General features: G+C 38.3%; 1 protein-coding gene across 2 annotated transcripts in view; it reads left to right on the top strand.

Moving 5' to 3' along the window:
* Positions 1–23,109, top strand: part of EHF (ETS homologous factor) — a 33,715-nt gene extending 10,606 nt beyond the window's left edge. For both annotated transcript variants that reach the window (XM_071558685.1, XM_071558686.1), the window contains exons 2-9: positions 7,734–7,833; positions 10,296–10,541; positions 10,863–10,922; positions 13,319–13,387; positions 13,479–13,547; positions 16,544–16,603; positions 18,963–19,158; positions 19,660–23,109. In XM_071558685.1, the coding sequence (XP_071414786.1) occupies positions 7,737–7,833; positions 10,296–10,541; positions 10,863–10,922; positions 13,319–13,387; positions 13,479–13,547; positions 16,544–16,603; positions 18,963–19,158; positions 19,660–19,759 (897 nt within the window). In that variant the 5' untranslated portion in view covers positions 7,734–7,736 and the 3' untranslated portion in view covers positions 19,760–23,109. The remainder of the gene's footprint in view (positions 1–7,733; positions 7,834–10,295; positions 10,542–10,862; positions 10,923–13,318; positions 13,388–13,478; positions 13,548–16,543; positions 16,604–18,962; positions 19,159–19,659) is intronic.
* Positions 23,110–23,422: the final 313 nt, after the last annotated feature.

Below are 23,422 nucleotides of genomic sequence, written 5' to 3'. Positions count from 1 at the left end.
CAACTCTGAAAAATAAAAAAAGAAAATAGCCCACCTTTTTTATTTTTTTTGACCAATTTATAGTGAATCTATCTAATTTTCCCAAACATTCTGATAATACACTAATGCAAATATGACCCAAACATCTGTCACAAGAAACAAAACTGGTTTTGACTCACTTTTGTCTTAGTTTTATGGCTAGCAATTTCACTAATATTATACAGATATGTGCACAGAACTTCTGCAAAAGGAGAATGAAGTTTTTGACAGTAATATAAATGATATAATTTTTTCCAATTCAAAAAGTAATGGCATGGCAGGAAGATGCATATCTAGCCTGTAATGTGACAAGAAAGCATGGATCCACAATACTGGATCCTTGTTAAGGGACAGATTCCATTTCACTGTTTTCCCTGCTAAGGTAACATGACTACGGGTAAAATTTGCAGCAGTACAAACCTTTGGTAGTTAACACTGTCAGACACATCTATGCCTCAAGTCAGTTTGCTTTGGATTTAGAAAAACAAACAAACAAACAACTCCCCCCTGTTAAAAGTCTCCCTTTTATTTTCATTTGACTAATGAGTGCCTTGAAAATTGAAGTCAGTTCATATGAAGATTATTGGGAAAAAAGGGGTCAGAGAAAAAAACAGCCTATGAGATTTTGCAAATCATCAAGTAATTTTTTTTTTTTTGCATTCATAAAGTGAACTTTGTTCTCTCTCAAAAAGGAAACCGAACTATGGTTTTGTCTTTAAATTACATCATTAAAAGAGAGATAAGAACCAAACCCAAACCCTGGAGCGGTGGGATAGCTCAGATACAGATCTAGATCCTAACTTTTCTACCCAAGGTTCTCTTTAGTTAAAATATATGTGCAAGATTTTGAGGCATCCATATGAACATGTTAAAACAACCACCACATATCTCTTACAAAAGTTGCCTTGTAGTGCATCGTGAAAATAAGATCTTCAGTAATAAAATATTCCAATCAAGCTTTATTTGATTTAGTTTATCATGATCCTATCTGTAATGTAGGTAAATGTTAAACACTCCTTTTCTATTCATCTTCCTTTTTCTGGTCTTTCAGTTTACCTTCATGTATACATTTAATATACAAGGTTCAAAGAAAACAAAAGAATAAACCAAACTCTTCCTTTCCAAAAGCCCACAACAGTAGATGATCAAGGTTTCAATTCAGTCTCTGAAAGCTCATCAAGAGTCAGTTTTGCACAAGCAAAGGTGGGTTTATGCATATGAATCACAGCTGTATGCACCCAAAATACAGAAGCATAGGAATGTGTACTTCAGAGAGGTGTGGAAGTTAAAAAATTGGCCCCAGAGCTCCAAACCAGAATCCTGAATACAAACAATACTGGAGATTATTTAGAAAATTTTGTTATAATTCCACGAACTTCACACTCACAGTGTGATTCAGTAAACACATTTCGTTAGCATGGACCAAAGGTACATGTGATGGACTAAAAATGAAATGCATCAAATGTTCAGTATGTTTTATAACAAATATTTAGTGTGATCAGAGTGGGTCTTTATATGAACTTTCTTCAAAGCTTTCTAAGCTCTTGCAATTGCATTAGTGGTGAGTCTTGAGGTTATCATCAAACAGGTCAAGAAATATATGCTGTTATCTGAATGGTACCTTGTAAGTCATAGCAAAGTGGTCCAAAATTGAGCTTTTTGTTGTGAAGTGAATCCTTGTGAGTAATCTGCCTGCAGATGAATTTTTTCTTTTGAGGCTTCTCTCTGCTTAATAGGCACTAAATTAAACATATGGGGAAAAGGTAGTGTGTGATGGCTATATGTCGATCTACATGGCCAGAAGAGATGCTGACACATTGTAGAGAAGTTTCACTTCTGAAACTGAGCTGGTGCAAGGATGATATCTTACCTGAGAGTTTGGCACAGGCACCAAGGATGAACCTGAGACCTTTGCAAATTAGACAGATAAAGATCACAGGGCAATTTTTGGGTCAGCCATAACTGTATGTATAGGCACACTGGCTCAGAGTAACACCTCGAAGCCCTGGTAGTAATACACATTAAATGAAAGGGGAAAAGAAAACCCATAACAGAAGATAACAGCAAACTCAAAGCTCACACGACCATGCAAACAGGATTTCAACATTCATATATTCATTTTGTGCCTGCCCTTACCACCACCAGAGATGTAAAATAGATGTTTGGAATGCAAAGCAGCTAATTGATCATATACATTAAAAGTACAATGCATTATGTTTCCAAAGTAGCCGTATGTGTAAAACATGTCCTCATGCTGTGTTGTACCTGTCCTTTGCTTCTGATGTCTTGAAAACTCTGCCCACTCAGTTGTCTTCTGATTTTTCAAGACATCTAGTAAAAATCCAGATTTTGTTACTCTACAGTTGCAATTATCACTTGGTATTATTTATTTTAGATTACTGTTGAAGTCTTTGACTGTAATCCAAGGTGCAGTAATGATCTCAAATACTTAAAATACTCTGTAGATACTTGTTCCATAAACTCCAAACCCTGAAAAGCAGGGATTGTGTCTTCACTGTGTACATAACAGACTTCAAAGAAAATAGGCCCAGGTGAAATCTACATTTGAAGTTCAGCCATGATGGTAAAAGGGGAAAAATGGGGAAGAATCCCATAGGTAAATACACCAAAAGAGATCCACCCTTTTGGACACGCCAGGAGGAGCTGCACTGAGCTTGTCTCAGCTAGAAGTCACTCTTAGACTTTGCATAACTTACAGGTGGAGTCATGGCTTAGTAGTTTCAATCAGTTTTGCCCTAGACATCACTTTTGTGTTTTTCACAGAGTGCATGGCCTTACAAACAACAGGACTGTAGGCCCCTTTCCCCTGTGGGCTCCCCCCTCTTCACTGCCTTAATTCAGTTCAGAGTCATGACATAAAAAAACTATACAAATCAGTATCAGAAAAATTACTCCGGTTGTACTACTTTGGGATTCATTCACCTTCTCTGTACTACTTATTTGCCTTTCATTTTGGGTTCAGAATTTTCCTGTCATTTAATAGGAGCTGTTCTTAAAAGATACTGGTTCAAAGAAAAGAAAAATTCATTATGTGAATGTTAGGACTCATTGGGTTGAATGTGAAAGTGGAGATCAGAGTAACTTATTTTCAGAGCACACCTGTAGTGCAATAAAATAATTTACCTAGAGTGCACTATATAGTGTTCAAAGTTCAAGGATTTGTAAGTAAGTTTTTCTGCAATGTTGGATTTGCTCCATGGGCAGGCCATGGCTCCTTGCTCTTTCCATTGCTCTTTCCATTGCCTGTTTACTCAGAGTGGTCAGGTGGTCAAGGAAGGCAAGAAGAGCAGCGCAAATGATCTCCTGTTACTCCCAAGTTGCTGGGTTGTGACCTGGCTAAAGCTCCTTCAGATGCCAGTGAGAGCTTTCACTAAGAGAGGTCTTCAGGGTTTGGTCTTTGAGTACCATCTGATATACCGAATATAGGTGAAAGATTATTTTTTTAAAAATGCCTTCATCCCTTCTCATAGGACTCTGTCTAGAAAGAATTTTACTGAACACCAGTGCACAACTATATTTAACTGTTGATTGAGTAAAGTGTTATTTGCTTCCTCTCATACCTGTGCAGTGTTCTTAGTGGTGTTATAAGACTATACTCTGGGGATAGATCCTCTTCAGTGAAACAGAATGAAAAATGTGTGTACAGACACCTGAAATGCACAGACATAGAGGTGTATGCGTCTATGTATGTGTATAAAAATACATGTGAGTATATACACATATGGTATGAAATGTGCTTTCATTTATAATGTACTAGGTCGTAGTAAAGGCACATATCTTAAGATCTTCATACTGTTTTCCAAAATCTCAGCTCAGCTAGAATCCCTTTTTAGCATGGTTTCCTGAGGAAATGAGGCTTAGTGGTTATTTGGTCTGTGTTTTGGCTTTTGCATTTGGCCTGTAACAATCTTTGAGTTTCATCACCAATTTTAATTAAATTTGATATGGGGGTAGAAATCCCAGGAGTATGAAGTTTTTGTAGGATTAATGAAAACTGGCTGCCAAATACAGAAAGAAAATCCACTAATACTCAGTCTGAAAGAAAGAGTGATGCTTGAGCTCATTCTTTTGAGACAATGAGATATTATGAATGCCCCAACCGTGGGAAAAACTTCAATCAGTACTCACATCTTACTAGACATTGGAGAATCCAACCACAAGATACACATTCATAGGAAACCAGACTTCATTAATCCCACCATTCACTTTGATTCATGGAATATAATTAAAAAATACTGAACATCTTATGTGTCCTTCCCCTTGAGGTTTCACACCCTTTTACCAGGTTTGTCTGTACACAAGGGAGATTTGAGCATTTGGCCCTAAACTAATGAAGAACATGCTGCTTTCAATATCCTGACTCAAAATCTTTCCAAGTATGGGATGAGACACTGCTGTAAGCATAAATCTTTCATGAACTTTTAGCAAAGAATGGCATATACAGGATGACAAGAAGAAAGTCACACTTTAGTTTTGATACAGAAAATATTCTTGAGCATAATGCTGCATGCTTCCAAGCAAGGGTGTGGAAGTTATATCAGCAGGACTTTGTACTCCTCCTGAACAAGGTGACAGAATGATTTCCAAATAACCAACACCCTTGCATTAAGATAAAGGAGGTGACTTGACAGTTTTCAAGACACCAAAACATCTGTTCCTTGAGTAATACACAGAACAAAGCAAAGTTTGTGTTAAGGTTAAATCTAGTCCTGTTTCTATTATTAGTGACACATTGCAACTTCTCTCTCTCATGCACAATTGTCCCTACAGATGATATTGGAAATTAATTAAATTATTTTGGGTGAGATAACTTTATACAGTTTACAAAACCGGGATGTGTTGATTGATTAAATTATAAAGAAAGTTGAATGCACATTATGTGAAAATACTATTAATCAGGGATGCTTAGGGATGGTGTGAAGAGCTAGACTGTGAAGGGGAGAGAACTTCCTAAAGGAAAATAACCGAAATAGAAATCTAGGAGAAAAGTTATCAGAGTGGTTCTTTTCAGATCTCTAACATGCTTTGGGTTTAGTTACTGCTGTAGTGAAAAAATAATTCAAGACACATGATTTGATTTATTTAACTATCCATAGCTTCAGTTGCCAAGTTAAAATGTCATTAGGATTTTTTTTATTTGGGAATTCACCTGATTAGTTATGAAGAAGGAAAAATGAAAGTTTACCTGAATCGAATTTTCAAGGCAAAATTGCACAGGAGCTTGAACACAGAAATAATTTCATTTCATATGCTCACATTTTGCCAGACATTTGTATTTGCACAAGTAACAGTTATGAAAACTGTAGAATTCTGGAAACTGCAGAAGTTGCAGAATACAAAACCACATAACACGGTACTTGAAATTTTGAGATGGTTTCTGAAAATATGACTTCAGATCAATGGATTTAAACTGAATATTAAGTGCATATTATATTTTTTTAAAAGAAAGAAATTTACCAAACCAGGTTCCTAAGTGTGTTTTGCCAATCCTCAAGTTTATAGTTTTCCCAGAATAGCTGGTATTCTAGCTCACCTCCATTTGATACTGTAATAAGGTCTTTTTGATAAATACTTCATTCATTCATTCTGAATTGTCTTTAATGATTAGAACCAAAGTTAAAGAAATAACTTGATACATCATCAACCCGCACAACCTCAGAAGTGTATGTATTGACTGCCAAATGTGCATTATTGCTTAGGTGTTTTTACACATCAAGTATATAATTTATATACATGTTATACGCTGAACATCTTTATAATCAGTAGATTAAATTCAAATCCTTCCTTACATCTTCTTCCTCACAATACTAAGTCACTTGGCCTTTACACAGGGCTAAAAAATGTCTTCTAACTTGCCTAAATGTACTGACTGATATGATAATCATCTTTAACTTGGCCAGAGTGCAACAGTATGTATCATACATATCTCTCTTAATTGTTAATATTTTATAACTTCATAGACTTACTGTGAGAAATTGAATTCTCATTGCTAGTGGCCACTGAATCACAGGTTGGCTAGAATAAAAAGTGAAAAGAAACTGCTAAATCATCCATGGGTTTATTTTGCCATCCTGCTTAGCAACCCAAAAAAACCCAAAAACCCACAACCAAAAAAACCAAATCAAAACAAACCATCGAAAACTCCTCAAACAAACAAACAAACAAACAAAACCTAACCAAAGACCCTACACTAGTTTATACTGTAAAGCTCCATTCCTTGTGATAAACTTTCTAAGGCTTTGGCTTTTTAAGCACTTGTCAGTAACCTCTCTCTTTCTCTCCTGTTCTAAATATATAGGGGGTAGAGATACTTGTAACTTTGAAGTTACGTGATTTGTTTTAAATGACAGAGGAAAATACCAGCCCAGGTAATTTTCAGGCTATTCCCTTAAACCCAAGGCTGTAAGGGTTGCTATTGATTCTTCTTCTAGTGCTCTCAGTGGGGGCTTTTCGATTGGCTTAGTGGATAAACGGCCAAGACCAGTGACTTCAACCTTCACAAGTCCATTTTATATTTCATATCTTTTTAATTCCAAGGTACAGTTTAGCTGCATGCACATGCTATCCTGATGTCTAATGTTTTGTTTTTACAGACTTTGCGGCTTTTTACTTAGAATATTTTTGAACAATGATTTCATTTTGTTGGTTTTGTGTGTGTATTTATATTAGAAAAACAATCCAAAGCCTATATGAAATTTAACAAATTACTTTCCTCATCTCTTAAATAATGTCTATGGTTATATATTTTTAAACTTTGCAACTTCAAACCACTGAAAGATGTAAAATATGAAGAATAACCTTCACTGGGGAATTTTGTATACTTTCACTCAAATGATTAAGCATGTGATAAGCATATGACATTTTCTGAAATATTATACCAGTATGGAGGTTTTTTAAGTATAAAAAAAATAAAGGACAATTTTTCTCATTGTGCTAATGCTAAGATACATGGAAAAGACAGTTTGTGTGGCTGTCTTGAGGGTGATGTCACTCCAAAATACTAATTCTCTTATAACAATGGCTGTCTCATTCACAAGTTCTTTGACCATCGGGGTTTTTTTATGATTTGAAATGTATGATCTGTGATACTTGTTACCAAGAAGTGTTACAGTCACTGCTGACCCAGATCAGATAAGAAACTGGGTCAGCTGACAATATATTCCCTGTAATGCTACCTCCTTGTAGCATTATTATGTGTCCTTCGGTTTTCTGAGTATGGCTTGTAGCTGACTTTACAGCTTCACTTGCAATTATTGAAAAGTCTTTTCTCTTAAAAAAAAAAAGGAAAATAAAAAAAGAAAAACTTGTTTAAATCACTCCTCTTGAAAAAAGATAAAAAAGTAAAACTACTTGGTATTTCATTTCTCAAAGCTTGACAGTTTTCATGTATTGCTCTGTCACATTGCTCTGTCTTTTCATTCGGCTTCTTTTCTGATTACAGATTATTCATTTATGGATGGGCAGCTGTAGAAACTTGCTTCTTGCAAATGCAAATTAATCATGGTAATGTTTATCATAAGGAGATTTTGTGGCAGTGAAAAAGGTGTTGTGTCAACATGTTCTTGATTTCAGTTGTATCTCCTTCTACAAATGGAATTGGCCTCCTTTCTTCACCCTCAGTGGAGGGTTTTTTTTGCCTTTTACCTCTTGGACTAGACACTGCTCAGTAAGCAAGCTGTTTGATTCACTTACAGATCATGATTTTGGAAGGAGCTGGCAGAATGAGTATCAATTCCAGCAGCAATCTACTCCACCAGCAGCCTTCCTGGACAGATGGATATTCCACATGCAATGGTAGGAGGAATTCGACTACTCTGAGCACGAAGGCTGTGGGGAAAGGGACTGCTACACCTTTAAGCATGTACAAGTATTATTTTTCAGTGGCACTACTTCATTGAAGTTTTACTTCTGGTAACAAAAATTTCCATTTGTTACTTTATTTGTAAAAACTGAACTTGCAAAAATGACTATTTTAATGTTAATTTCTTTACTGGCTCTTTTTCTTTAAATTGAATTGTGTTGAAAGTGCCAAATGTTCTCTCATCTCAGTTCAGAATTCCTTCTCTCTTACTCTACCCCTTGTGCGTCCTCTGAACCTGCACTGTTCTTCAATGCTAATCACCTCTCTGGCTTTCCAGGAGAACAGTCTTTTTGCTGCTTTACTGTGTTTGCTTTTTGAAGCTCAAATTACTAGATAGCTTTCTAATTAGACTGTCATTACAGTGCCAGATAGCTTTTGAGATTTTTTTCTTTTTTCTTCTTTTTACTGTTTTCTGATTATACGTCTCTGTTTATAAAAAGTATTCATATATATTATCTCAGTATAAAAATCAGATATATAAACCTATCTCTCTCTATATAGTGCTTGATATGATTTTAAAATTCTTTACATTATTCAGTGGACAGGTAAACCTTAGAACACAAGCAGACAAACATATACTGCAGTTGTCCTTCTAATCCAAGTAACGCTACAACCAAATTTACAGTGAAAGTTCCCACTCAATGAAACTCATTCTTTTTTACTAGCAATTTCTAAATACACAGGAATACATCAGTATGTGTTTAATAAATTTGCTGATATGTCTGTAACAGATTCATACAGGAAAACAGTCCTGGCTGAGTTTCACTTTGCACAGGATTTTGTGAAGGGAAACAGCGGGGGTCTATTTTCAAATTTCCAGTGTGAAACTCCCCAGGATTCACTGAAGTTTTAGAGGAACAGGGAGTTCAGAGCTCAGATCAGACTATGCAATAATTCACCACTTCACTTACTTTTATCTAGCTGCTTTTTCCTCTCACTAAAATATTTTCATTCACATTAATATTCTAGTGGCCTCAGAAATTACTTTACCTTTCTGAAGTGGTAAGAATACATATCAACCTCCTTTTCAGGGGATTCTTGACAGATCCATCAAAACTTTTTTCTCTGACATATCACACTTTTAATCATTTCCACACTCATTCCCCAAAATCTTCAACAGAAGGTTGAGAAAGAGTCCTGCAAACTCCCTAAGTTACTGACACAGGCCTTGTTGGCTAATATTGGTAAAGAAATCTAAGTAACTTCTGTTTTTGTGTTTACGTGAAAGTTAGCATTGTGTCCTGTATCTCAACTGAAGAGACCTGAAGTCTAGTGGCACCACAGGGAATGTGATTTCCTAAAATGTGCCAACTCTGTTGATTGTGGTCCTCTAGCAATATTCACAATGCTGTCAGTATTGCTCACAGCAGTGTGGTTAATCTTCTTCTACGGGAGACTGGGAATGACTGGTGTCATATCCTGGAACTGGACTACTGCAGTCCTAGGCCATGGGTAGACTTTCCTCCTTCTATAATCTCTCATTCCCTCAATCTTAAATCCTTCATGCACTTATGAACATTTTATCACACCAAAACTTCTGCCTGGCATACTCCATTGCACTCCTTCCCAAGAAATAAATTGCACTGAACTCTGTGAGGACAGACCAAAGCAGTCCTGCCTTTGCTCTTATCTTATAAAATTATCCTATCCTAATTACAATTCCTTTTATTTACACAAGTAAATTACTGTCGTGCAACGACATATGACTGAGAACAGTTTAAAAGATTGGCAAGAAAAGATTCAGACATTCTAATAAGAAAATTAGGCAGCTTCCATAACTAAAAGTGAGTTTTATAACTACACTCAAAAGCCACGTTGTCTTACTACAGCAATAACATGCATTCATCTAAATGCCAAATTGGTCATGAAGCTGTTGGCCACACAGACAGGCTTTTTTTTACTCTGGAGCAAGATGACAGAGCCTTAGCTTTTAACCTTCTTTGATTAAATCACACAATTCATATTCAGTCCCAACTAAGTTCTTACTTAAAGAAAGTCTCCATGTCACATTATGAGAATTTTGCAAGGCTTTTCCATCATTTTCTGATGTACTGAAATTACTTTCCCACACATCCCTTTTCAACAGTACTTTTGTAAGGTGTCTTCCATCACAGAATTATGGTGTATTTAGACAACATAAATAAATTAATTCCTGCAAATTAAATCAGCCAAGAGATATGTAATGGTATAATTTCCAGTTTTTAACTGGGAAACTGAAGCAACCCCACCACAATATCTTCTCCTGTGATAGCTACTGAGCCAGTGTTAAAGACTGAGAAAAGTGTCTAGACCTCTGGACTTCTGAGGCAATTAGCTGTAGATCTTCACTGTTGATGACATATTGTTGATGACTATTGCACTAACAGAGACAGTAAATACTTATTTTCTTTCCAAGTATCCAGTAGCTTCTATGGAACCCAGTGGCATGAAATACACCCTCAGTACTGGACTAAGTTTCAAGTCTGGGAGTGGCTGCAGCATCTCCTTGATACCAACCAACTGGATGCCAACTGCATACCTTTCCAGGAGTTTGACATCAACGGGGAACATCTGTGTAGTATGAGCCTGCAGGAGTTCACTCAAGCAGCAGGGACAGCGGGGCAACTGCTTTACAGCAACCTTCAGCACCTAAAATGGAATGGTAAATAGATATTAGACAGAGACAAATGTACAGTCATCTGAATTCTGAGATCTTCAGAAGTCACTTACATTCTCCAAGGCCTACCTGGTAGATCATATTTTCTGTGTTTGTTATTCTGCTTATAGCTCTATATTTACTATATTGCTAAGTTTCTTAGATATGACTTAAGACAGAAGCCTGATGAACCAAGAAGAAAGAATATGTTTCCTGCTCCAAAACTAGCCCTCTGGCTCAGGTGTAGAAATTGCTGCTTGTAGCTAATACTTTTGATTCTTCTGCAATCATTCTCATATGTCTCATATGTCATATACTTTCTTGCAGGCCAGTGTGGAAGTGACATGTACCAATCTCATAATGTCATTGTGAAAACAGAGCAAACAGGTGAGTGACAGCTGGGTAACCTGTCTTTTGATGGTGACAAAAAGGGGAAACTGTTCATTCCAAGAGTGACATATCAAAATGACATTAATTAAAATGGAAAGTGTATCAATTAAGGAGGTAACACAAATGTCAACATTTACTTCTGAAGTTTTGGGTAATACCACATGCATGTGGCCACTTTTCCCAGAACACCTCTCCAATATCAACAGTCTACACTAATGTTCAGAGTTGGAATCGTTTTGCAGTGCTCAGTGAATGAAGCTTTGTAGGGGATTTCATTCTATGCTTCATTAATTGGATTTGAAAACAGCTATTTTAACAATAAGACCAGTCTGAAAAAGAAAATAAAAAGGAAAAAAAAACCTAACCCAAAAAAACTTTGTTGTGAAGTGCTGTTAACATCTGAAACACTAGGAAATTTCCCAACCAAACAACTTGCAGAGAAAAGATATGTTACATTTCAGTTTCTTCATATGTTTCAATGAAACTGAAGTTCAGGCAGTATTTTGTTTTGATCAAATCTGTATTTTTCCTCCTGAACTATTTTTTCCTAGTGTTATCATTGCTAGATCCCTTTTCTTCTAGGACTTGGTTTCCCTGAGGAAAGAACTTTATCTTGGTTCAACTCTCCTCTTCAGGCATGATTATTTTCCCGGTTCCTTTGCCAGAGGACTGTGCCATTGCCTGTCCATCTCCAAACACTCTCTATCCCCCTAGTCCCAGCCTCATTAGGACATGAGCCATGTTTTAACATCTCCTGGCAGGACAAATACAGATTTGGTGCACGCCGTGTCTCCAACAAATACTGTCAGCCAATTTATTCAACAAACCTGTAGAAGCCCAGCCTCTCCAGCCAGGGACACTATTCCCCTTCTCCTTGCAGCAGGCAAGATTTGCAATCTGTAATCCACTTCTTGTGTGTGGCTGCATGGTATGGGTGATGCTCTTGTGGCAGTCTCGCTGCTTGCCATAGAGGTAACTCCAGTAATCCTTTAAGTACTGATTTATGAGATCTTGGTACAATATCGCTTTCTCCTACTACTAGAGATACATAGTGCAGGGTAAAGTGCTTCAGCTGCACATCCTGGAAAGGACTAACTGAGACAGTTGTCCTCAATGTGCTGAACCAGGAGTGGTGGTGGTGGTGGGGCTCTGGTGATGCCGATCACGGGCAGTGGGAGTGGGTTTAGTTTCTGCATGGGGAGGAGCAGGATCTGTGGATGGGGGCTGCTGGAAAAGATACTCCTTGTGAGCCAGTGGGGAAAGGACTGGTGGTTTGGGGGGGAAGCCTCCCTCATTCCAATAAACCATCATAGTTGCAAAGACATGGGTACTGAAAAAGGCCAGAAGGGGAAGGAAAACTGTCTCCCCAAGTTCTGGCAGGGTAAAGCCTATTTTCAGAGGCAACATTAGGCAGATCAGGTGTCTAAGCAAGCAAAGGGTGTGTGCTATTGTAGGAACGCAAGCCCTGGGTGCCCAAACATGCAGCTATTACTTAGCATGCCTGCTAAATTCCTATGTCTTAAGTGGTAACTCAGCCAAACATGATGATTTAGCTGTAACTCATTTTTGCTTTTTTGATTTCATTTATATGAACATGAGAAAAATTAGGTGTAACCTAGATTTGACCCTTATATCTCATCTTTTCTGACCTGGTTTCAAAAGAAAAAGAGATTTTTAAGACTTCTGACCTCAGAAATGCACTGTGAAGAGAAAAATTTCCAAATCAAAGGGCAGATCATAAATGTAGTACTTCTGTTCTGCTTATATTGATCCATGTGACCAGAAGGTCACTAAAAACTAATCCTCTCTAATCATGAAGGTGATTTGAGGTTAAGGAAGGGACTTGCTGTGCCTAGAATAAAATGGTCCTTCATCTAGGATTAGGCTTTGATGTTTCTCACTATGTGCTTAAGCATGAAGCTCTGTTTCAGAGATGACTTTCGAGTTCTACCATTATAGAAATAAATACTCATCATAAGCACCCTTCTGTTTTACTAGATGTTTGAGAACAGTTTCATCTCTATGGCACCAACACACTGTCATAATCATCAGGGACTGAGAATTCAGGACTGAATTGAGTAGAATTAAAGTTGATCTGGCATAGGAAACCTCCTTCAAGGCCAGGTATAAATGATGCATTAGTCAGGAAAAGGAAGAGCATACTACATTATTTTTAAAAGTTGGTGCTTTTTGTAAATACATTTGCCTGAATATGCAAAACTTCATCCATAATTTGAGTGAAAGGAAATAACTTTGTGCATAGCCCCTTCACTTCTTGGTTCCCTTGACAGCTTTTCTTTCACATTTCCAATTTCCTCAGTGCTCAATATTCACCTCTGTGCTAAAAGATGTTCTTTAGTGATCTGGTTTTCCTTTTGGTCCTTTATTTTTAGATCCATCATTAATGGTGTCTTGGAAAGAAGAGAATTATCTTTATGACAGTGGCTATGGTAGCACAGTAGGTAACTAAAATCACAGTATTTCATGTGTTTCTGAGATGGTTTTATTGTTGTCTGAGGCTATTAGTTTAAATGTCTTCTTTTTAATTCCCAGAGTTATTGGACAGTAAAACATTTTGTCGTGCTCAGATTTCCATGATGACACCTAGTCACCAATCTTCTGGTAAGGAACTTGTAATTACATTTTTAATTGTTTGTCACTTGTCTCAGAGCTACCAACATGTAATAGTCTCTGTGGTCTTCTGTTGTAGGATTGAATCTGAATTTCCAGTAATTTTAAACCAAGCAATGCTGATTCTGACAGATTTAATAGCTGTCATTATTACAATATCTTGCTTTAAAGAAATGCTTCTCTCTTTTCCATGTCAAGAGAAAGATGATCAAATAATCTGTAATCTCCATATGTCTTCTAAAGTGACTGAGTCAAAAGGGGCAGATGTTACTGTCAGAGAGATGAGACATTCCAGCTACACCACACTTGCCTGTGGTGTAGCATGGTATGGGCAAATGAGTGCCATATCCCTCCCCAGAAGTGGCTGTGTTTCCCTAGTGAGCCAGTGATTCATGCTGAGTAGGTAGCTGGGTTTGGGGCCAGGGTTTGGGTTGGCCTAGGGAAGCTGTAGGACAGGCACAGTGCCCTGTGCCCAAGCTGCACTGGCAGAAAGGTCTTCCACTGGAGCCTGTCCCAGCTGGAGGCAGGGTGGTCACCAAACACCTCCTCATTTCCATGAGGGAGAGTTACAATTTGCCTGCTAAAGGGCAGGAGAAAGAGCAACCCCATTTGCTGTAGTGCCTGGTGAAAGTCCACTCTGGTCACATGTCAGGGCACTCTGTGGGTCCTGACCCAGGGGCAGGCATCAGAGATGGAGGTGAGAGAGGAAGGCAATGGGAAAAGAGTGAGGCAGAGATGGCAGGTGAGCAAGAACGAAGGGAAGGAGAGGCAGGTTCTTCTTAGCAGGTTGTTAAGCAAGAAATTCTTAGGGAGAAAGCAGTGGAAGTCCTGGGAGGATAAGAAAGGAAAGCACATTGCTGTAGACGCAGCCTTGCAGGTGCTATCTCTGCACTGTGGGCAACTCTGTCCTTTTGTTTGTGGACAGCAGTCACAGCCTCTGTGCCTGGCCCATTCTCTGCTTCTCCCAGCCCAGCTGAACTTGCCAAGTGATGTGCAGTTTAAACTAATACACTCAGCTATGAATTAAAAAAAAAAAGGGAGAAAACCTGATGAGAATAAAACGACCAAACCTTAGAAAACCTCACCCAAACACTGTTTGCTTTCTCCACCCACTCATAAGATGGCTACCAGGATTTCAGAGCTCTCTGACAGGGCTGGGGACTTGTCCAGATCCTGGCATGGTGTGTTTATCCACTGACTTCTTAAGCCTAGAGCTAGGGTGGCACACCAAGGGCACAGCCTTCTGTAAAAACTGAATTTGTATATCCCGTAAAAAAATGGCTCATTCCTGAATCATATGCAAATAATGTGTAACCTTTTGTCGAAAGTTTTGCAAGACAGCTTTGTTGAAACTGCATCATAACTCTTTTCATCTGTCAAGCCCCAGCCTCCTAACATGACATGTTTGAAATCAGTCTCCATGTAAGAGCTGTGGCAGAGCAGGAGGCTATTTACACAACTGAAATCCAGAATAAATCACTGGTAGGCAGAAGGCAACTGAACTTCCAAGAATAAATTTCCAGCTAAGTGGAGCATAACAAACATTTGCAAGCCAATTGTGGGATTTTAAAATGAGAAGGATTTATATGAGGGCAAATAAAGAACTGGGTCCTGCAGTCCTTCCCTGGAATTCCCACAGGCTTTTAATAACATCAGGAGAATCATAATCTGAGGAAAGGTAGTGAAACAAGCCTCATTTTACTTCCCCCCACACCACACCCCACTCCAAGCCAAGTGAGGTTCAGGCTAGTTCCTGCTCTTTGAGAGTGGGAAGGCAAAATGACTAAGAGCACGTTTGCTGCTTGGGGGTCAAGGACAGTAATTTATCAGGCTCAGAATAGTAGAGGTTAGGCTTATCCCCACGGACTTGTTCAGTTTATGTTTCCAGTTATGTATGAATAAAGCAAGTGTGTGAATAACTTTGCATCTACCTTTTCACATGCAGTTATTGCAGTAGCTTGTGCAGATCTGACAAGTTTCTATGCAAATAAATATTTCCTGTGAGTCATTTTCCCATGCAAATGCCTGGTTTCCATGAAAAGTATGATAATTGTGCATTCATAGAAGCTGGGAAAACATGCGTGGGACCTTAAGCTTTGCTTTATGGGATTCAGGGACAAAGTATGCTGAAAAGCAAACACAGAAGGGGCTCCCTCTGAAGACTATCCCACAGATTTTGTGAAACTTAGAGCAATCAGATGAAAGCCATTCATTAAGAACAAGAGCAGAGCCAGGCTGCGGCACTTTGAGGGCGGGAGGGTTGAACGTGCAGACTGTGAGGTAGGTTACAGCCATGAACAGGCGGAACCTTTTTTTTCATTTCTGAAGAAACACTTGTGCCAGAAGCCCTATTCCTACTCTGGTTGGCTGCAGGTGATAAAGTACCATTGATGAGAAATGGCTTGTTTCTATGGCTCTGAGCCACAGAAAAATATATGCATGTCCAGCTGCCAAAAACTCCTACTAGCGCAGCCCCTTTCCCCCACCCTGCCCCCCTGAACAACAGCAGTCTGCCAGTTCATTATGTTTCAGTCAGGTAGGTGTTCTGTGCAGTAGTACCAGCACATACATTTCACATTAGATCATCTCTTCAGAAACAAATAAGCCCCCAAAGATACGTGCTTCTGCAAAGACTAAGACATAATGGCACAATTCAGGATTCCTTTTATAGATGCAATCATCTTACTTTTTTCTCTCTCACACATAACATGGGATGATGTATTTGTTAATCAAATTTAGGTTTCAAAAGCCAAATGTTTACCTCTGCATTCATTCTTTATTCATCAATGGTCTCTTTGAGAAGTGTGCTGATTAACATATAGTACAGAAAACAAAACTCTCCCTCCTCACTTAGATTACCTTCCGAAAAGTGATTATCTTTAAAAGAGATATTTGTTCTTTTTTGTGGTTTTATTTCTTTCAACCTGCTAGTCAATGGAAAGCCTTTAATCAAATTTACAAATAGACTTCATTTTCCTTTTCTGCAGACTCTTCAGATGCAAAAAAATTGCAAGATCATACTCCAAAGTCCCACACCAAGAAGCACAGTAAGTCAGCATCCATGTTTATAATGGTTGGTTAGCTGATTGAAGGAAAAAGGAACACATGAAAAGCAAATCCTTTTTGAGGGGGAAGAGGAAGCATTTTGAAAGCAAAATTAGTTAGATCATTATTGGGATTGAATATTCCAAGCATCTGACTGTCTAGTACTGCTTGTTTACATTATTTTTGGCTCAATATTGTTAAATTTTTCGAACTGTTTTATCAGTGAGGGCTTGTGGGGAAGCAACCAGAAACCAACTGCCTCTGCCCTATGTTGAGCTGGGCTGGTGGACCAGAGTAAAGGAATTATAAAGGAAGACCTGGGATTAAATCAGGAAGGCCTGTTGAAGGCATAGTCATGCTCATGCCTGTGCCTGCCAGGTGAAGCATCCACCACAGACCCTGCTCAGCATCTTCTTGCAGAACTTCTCACGCACAACATCACAAGCAAGCATCTGTCCCTCTACCCTTCCACCTGCTCCTCCTATATGACAGTCTCTCCACTTCCCTTACCAGCATTTTCTGCTAGTTTTTATTCAACTTGACTCCGAAGACAGGTTACCATAATTTTGATTTCTGAACATAGTTCCGTAATGTATTTTACTAAGATTCTTATGCTGAAAACATCTTGTGCATGTCTTTTGAATCCTGCGTAATTCCATATTTATCATAGAAAAGCTTAATATTGGTTGTTCACTGCATTTTGTGGTACTCAGCTTCATCTTGTCCCAATAGTCTCTTTCTGACTCCTTTCCTTGCTCTGTTCTGTCATTTTGCCCAAACAGAATTCCTGAACTTTATATCTGCACACAGATATCTTATTTCCTTATTTGTGTGCATAGTAGGGTTGTTATTAAAGATAGGACTGCTGAAGACAGACCTGAAAAGAACTGAGTCAGGAGACCCTGACTTGTTCACCTTGGAAAGAGAAGGCTGAGGGGTGCCCTCCTCATGGTCTACAGCTTCCTCCAGGGGAGCAGCAGGGGGCTGGTTCTGGCCTCCTCTCTTTCTGGTGACCAGCTGTAGGATGTGAGGAAATGAAATGTAGCTTTGTCAGGGAAAGTTCAGATTGGACAACAGAGAAAGGTTCTTCACCCAGAGGGTGGTTGGTCATTGGAAACGGCTCCCCAGGGAAGTGGTCACAGCACCAAACCTGACAGAGCTCAGGGAGTGTCTGGACAGCGCTTAGTCATATGGCTTAGTTTTAGGAAGTCCTGCAAAGAGCAGGGAGTAGGACTCTGTGATCTTTATAGGTGCCTTCCAACTTGAGATATTCTGTGATTCTAAGAACTCAGTTACAGCCTTGGCATATGGAACAGGTCACATTGGTGGTCTGGGCTAATCTCCTACATTTCCAGTTTCTTCAGTACTGCTCTGTATCATGGGCATTAAGTATGATACCAATGTCTTGATAGGCTAGGTCCACCACATATTACTGGTTCTGGAAAAACATTACAATAACAAAGAAAAATACTGGATTAGTTGACTGAATTTTAATTTTTCTTATGTTGCACTGTATACCATTTTTGGATTACCTTCACATCTTTGACTGGCTTGTTTCCTTCTTAATTTGGCCTAATTGCATACTTTTGAAGTCAGACCAAAGGGCTGCTGTCTTTCTGGCTCACCTTGTCACTGTTTGTTATTCTTCATACATAAACTACTTCATCTGATTTGTTGCATTAATTTCATCTGTTTGTTTTTGTTTTTTTTTTCTTTTTGACCTGGGCTTTCTGGTACCATCTCTATAGTAACTCTGGGATGTATTTGTGTTTAAACTGCAAGGTCTACCTGTTGAACTTGCAGATCTCTTTTTGTCTTTTTTATACCATTGTCAAATTTTAATATGCTTTTCACATACAATTTTGTCAGTTTTGCTGCTGTCCCTCTACACCATCGTACTTATTCATGTGGAATGGCACCTCCTGTGTCTTCTGTCTGTCTTTTAAATGGAAGTTCAGTGCCTGCTTCACAATAACCTTGGCTGTTTCATTTACCACACAATAATATCAGGTTACATGCTGTGCTGTAGAAGACTATCAGGAAAAATGGGCAAATGAGATGAAGGGAAGGCTTAAACATGTTCTCTTCAGGGCAGAAACAGTGCCAAAGGCAGAAGGAAGCAGTGGGTGGTTTGGACTCTGCTTCCCATGGTTGCTGGGGCTCCTACCTGCCTAAGGCCGACGCTTACCTCCAGCTCCGTGTAGGGCCTGCCAGTGATTTTTACCTGTATATCTCTGAGATGGGGGTCCTGTGCCTCAGAAGCTGTGGCCTGTCCCTACTGAGTGTAGCTAACAGAAAAATGGTAAGCATAGCCCAGAGAGCTCTTGAGACACTCCTTCTTCCTGCCCCCTTTCCTTTCAGACCCTCGAGGAACTCATCTTTGGGAATTTATTCGAGATATTCTTCTCAATCCTGAGAAAAACCCAGGATTAATCAAGTGGGAAGATCGGTCAGAAGGTGTCTTCAGATTTTTAAAATCTGAAGCTGTGGCTCAGCTCTGGGGAAAGAAGAAAAACAACAGCAGCATGACTTACGAGAAACTCAGCCGGGCTATGAGGTGAGCTGAAATGGTGCTGAGGAAAACTGCAGCACATACACGGACTAACTGAGTGGAGAATTTCTTTGACTTTTAAAAAGGATTTGTCAACAGCACCACTTGCTGTCTTTGAGAGCTGACTCTCTCCCACTAATTTTGAGATTGTAGGATTATGTTCTTTGTCTTTTCTTCTCCTCCTGTTTCCATATACTATAATATATGTAACATAAACAATAGTTTTTATATATATAGATACATATATGTATATATTCTCACAAGAATATGTGATAAATGTAGTAGTGTGCTTTGGCCTGAAATAAGGTGAACTTCAAATTCAGAAGCTAGTTAATACAAAGTAAAAAGAAAACTTACATTTTTCCTTTTCTGTCATTCAGTTATAATGATCTTAGGTATTATATGTAATTCTCAACAGAAAATAAAGACTTTTTAAGATATCCAAGGGATTGTCTAATTAGCAGAGGCCTTTTAACACTTTTTTTTTCTATGTTTTTATTTTAACAGATACTATTATAAAAGAGAAATCCTGGAACGTGTGGATGGTCGGAGATTAGTATATAAATTTGGAAAGAATGCCCGTGGTTGGAGAGAAAATGAGAATTAAATATATCAAGAAATAACATTTAAAACACACGGATGTAAATATTCAAAGACTATTTTCTTATATTTATGTACCAAACTGGGGTGAAAAAACAATTCTACTTCTGTTGGGAAGAAAGAACATTATCATTATTGGTGTTAAAATTATTTTATTTGAAGTATGTCCTGTATGGGGAAAAAATGTACACAGTTTTCTGTGATATAAGTTAACATTATAGAATTATGATTATTTTTCCCTTCTTGTGAAGTTTTCATCTTTTTTTTTTTAAATCATACAGGCATAATGTGATTTATGAGTCATAAAAAGAAAGGGAAGGAGCTAAATACTAGGGCATTTAGGGAGTATCATAATCCACTTTGGAAGGCAACTATAAGTGGAGGAAACAGTAAAGCATCTCTGAGCCAAGTAGCCTTCTTTCATAGTCAGCTGTTTTATGGCTTTCATTGACCAATATCACTTTTTCCTTCCCTTCTCTGATTTCTGAGTATTTTAATACTTTACTGGCTTTCAGCTGCTTTTGTTGAATTAAACAGTGTGTTCCTCTTCAGCTGGTTTGTCCCAGCCACAGAGAGCAGTGGCTCTGCAAGGTGGCTGGCAGCTTTTATTCGGAGAACCCACACTACCTCCACCACTGCAATCTTCTTTTGTGGGCAGTTTAGGACCAGACCTTACCTGCAATGGACTATCCTCCCTAATTTCCAAGGAGCATCCAGCTCATACTAGGAAAAGAGCTACTTGTTTTTAACTAGTATTGAGGTGAACTGCTGGAGGAGAGTCAGTTTTGGAGACTAAAAGATTCTGAAGAAAAATCATTGTTTTCTGATGGGGCAAACTTACCAAAAAGCACTGGTTTCCCAGTAGGAACATTGATACTCCCCAGACACTCTTGCACTCCTAATTTAAGTATTCGAGTATGTACCAGATGGAACAGTGGGCAAGCTGAACATATATTAACCCCACAGCATGAGGAAGTGGTCTCCCCAGTTTCTTCAAGCTGTATGGTCCTCCTAGCAGGTGAAGTCTCACTTGGGCAGATACTTTCAAAAAAACTTTGAGAAAAGCAAAGTTACACTGTATGCAAAATATTAGGTGCCTTTGTTTTTCTCAAGTCTAACTCTATACTTGTATTTGTCAGTTGTGCTTGGAATTCATAGTTAGAGTAAAATCTGTCAACATAAAGATCCTGAGAGTTTGGGGACATTCAGATCTGGGACAAATTTGGGCTCACCTCTTGCAGTGCTGTGCAGAGACTACATGTTCATTGGCAGCTTTTTCTTTTTTCAAGTCACAAATGCTTCCTGCTGGCACCAAGCACATGAAGGACATGGGGAAACAAAAACTACTTCAACAGCTCACTAAGTACATGAGATGTGGGAGTTGAGAAACAGGATTTTCTTGGTGATGTTAACAGAGGTGAAACTAAGATCAATACCCGCTCACTTTTTCAGGGATGGGGAATTTGGAACACAGTAACAAGGGATGAGAAGTCCAAGATGAAAAGAAAGACAGAAAAAATTATTATTAATATTACATCAATCCAATATCCATTTTCCCAGGCACCCCTGGGTTTGAAACCACATTAGATTGAAATGCAGCAAGGTACAGCTGGAGGTTGCAGGATATTTTTGTTTGCCTTTAAAGGAAATAGAGATGAAACCAAGAGACAACAGAAGTATCAATATGAAGGGTATAAAATGTACTTAGCAACAATTTCTAGGCAAACATGAGAGCCTAACTTGTTATCTACACATGTAGGGCATGTTAAACAATAACATCACCTCCTACACTGTCTATGCCAGAGCTGTCACCATCAATTACCCATACATGACAATTTTTAGTTTTCGTAACCTGGGTGGAGAGACGTTCATCTTATTTACAAATAAAATAATAAGTCTGTGTACTTCAAAGCATTTTTTTTTCTCTCAGTCTATCTCTTTTTTTTTGGAGGGAGGGGATGTTGTTTTTTTTTCTTTTGCCTGACTGTGCTAGCCTTGCTTGCTTTTGTGCCACTCAATTTCCTTTTTTAGCTTAATTTGCTACATTCCATTTCCTTTACCATAATTTTGTAGATCATATAACAAGTATCATGCCATCAGAATGAGGAGAGCACTTCTGCTTTGATCCCAAGACCTTTTCTTCCCTGATATGATGGTTATTTGTAGCCCTTTGCTCCGTGCTCTTTACACCACCTCCCAATCCATACCTTGGGTCAAAATCTGAAATCAGTGATACCATCACAGATCTGCAATATAGTTGTTCAGGTTAACATGTATCTTACTGCATCTGATTATAATACCTTCATAAACCTGCTTTTTACCTGATTTCTCATGAAATTTCTTGGGAGATAAAATGAACCAGTGGTGCATACATGTCACCATTTTGTTGCTGAGCAGCAGCCAAAACTGCTTTTAAAGCTTTTGAAAGATAAAGCTTTCTTTGGAAATAGACTGTACAAATCTAGAGAGTGATTTATGCTGGGGTTCAGTAGAAATGTGTCTTCCACTGCCACATCTTTTAGCATGTGTAAATCATGCAAGTTTCTGTTTCCATTCTGCAGAACTTTTCAGACTAGGTACTTGTCACTGAGCATTACAATAGCACAAAGTTGGAATAGAAGCCAGCCAACATTTACTCTGTTTTACAAATATATTAACCTTTGCCTAAGACAAACACAGGAGACTGTTTAAAACTACAGTTTTTGCCAAGGACAGATGCCAAAGGGAGTCTTTTTACCAGACCTAAGCAAAAGGACAAAATGAAGAGATGAATTTTTATGTAAATTGCTATTTAAACAAAAAACATTTCTGATTGCTCTTATATTTTATATTTCAGAGACTGAGCAATCATATTTTTAGATATATCCACTGAGTTAGCAGCTGCTGAACTGGTAGCACCATGTGTATAGATTTTTATTGTACCATAATTTTTCATATGTATAAAGGTCTAGATAGGAAAGTATATTGGTAGATTGTATTTATACAGCTACATGCAAATCAATGTCAAAGGTGTTGGCATGATCACTCTTGATATTTTCTGCACAAAATTAGAGCAACTCACTCAAAAAACATCCTGAGAAACTGTATGTAGGCTGTTGAACTGCACAGACAGTAAAATGTTTAGCTACATTTTTGCCTTTCTTTCTGCAGCACACTGCATAATTCCTGCTTGCTTCTCACAGCATCGTCTTCAATGTCTACATGTGGAAACAAATCCAGTTAGATATTTCACTGTTGCCATTGTAAATCTCAGCTTGGAGACTATGTATTCACAAAATGGTTCTAAAGACTGTTTCTATTTTTGTGGATATGGTATAAATTCAAATAAAACACTCATAAAAGAAATTTTGTTATTAATGTTTATCTTCTCTTTTTTGAGTCTTAAGATGGGAAGTGACCAGTATGAACTCTTTCAGTGCTGAAGAATATTTCTATATTGACAAAAGGACTGATGTAGCTGCCACAAAATTCAATAGCTTAAATTTACTATTATGTTGAATAGCCTATCCATTGTGAAGATACTGGATTTCCAAACCTGTTTTATGTCTCACGGGCCTCACTGAAATAATGGATTATGTCAACACAGCTAGATTGCCTTTCTTGTTTGGCTGCTAAAGTTAACAAAGGCCTTGCTTCAGCACTGATTTAACTTCAAGGTATTTTGATGTGA

This window comes from Pithys albifrons, chromosome 6, assembly GCF_047495875.1.
Source record: "Pithys albifrons albifrons isolate INPA30051 chromosome 6, PitAlb_v1, whole genome shotgun sequence".
Classification (NCBI taxonomy): domain Eukaryota; kingdom Metazoa; phylum Chordata; class Aves; order Passeriformes; family Thamnophilidae; genus Pithys; species Pithys albifrons.
The sequence above is the reverse complement of the archived record's forward strand: the minus strand, read 5'-3'. Positions and strand labels throughout refer to the sequence as shown.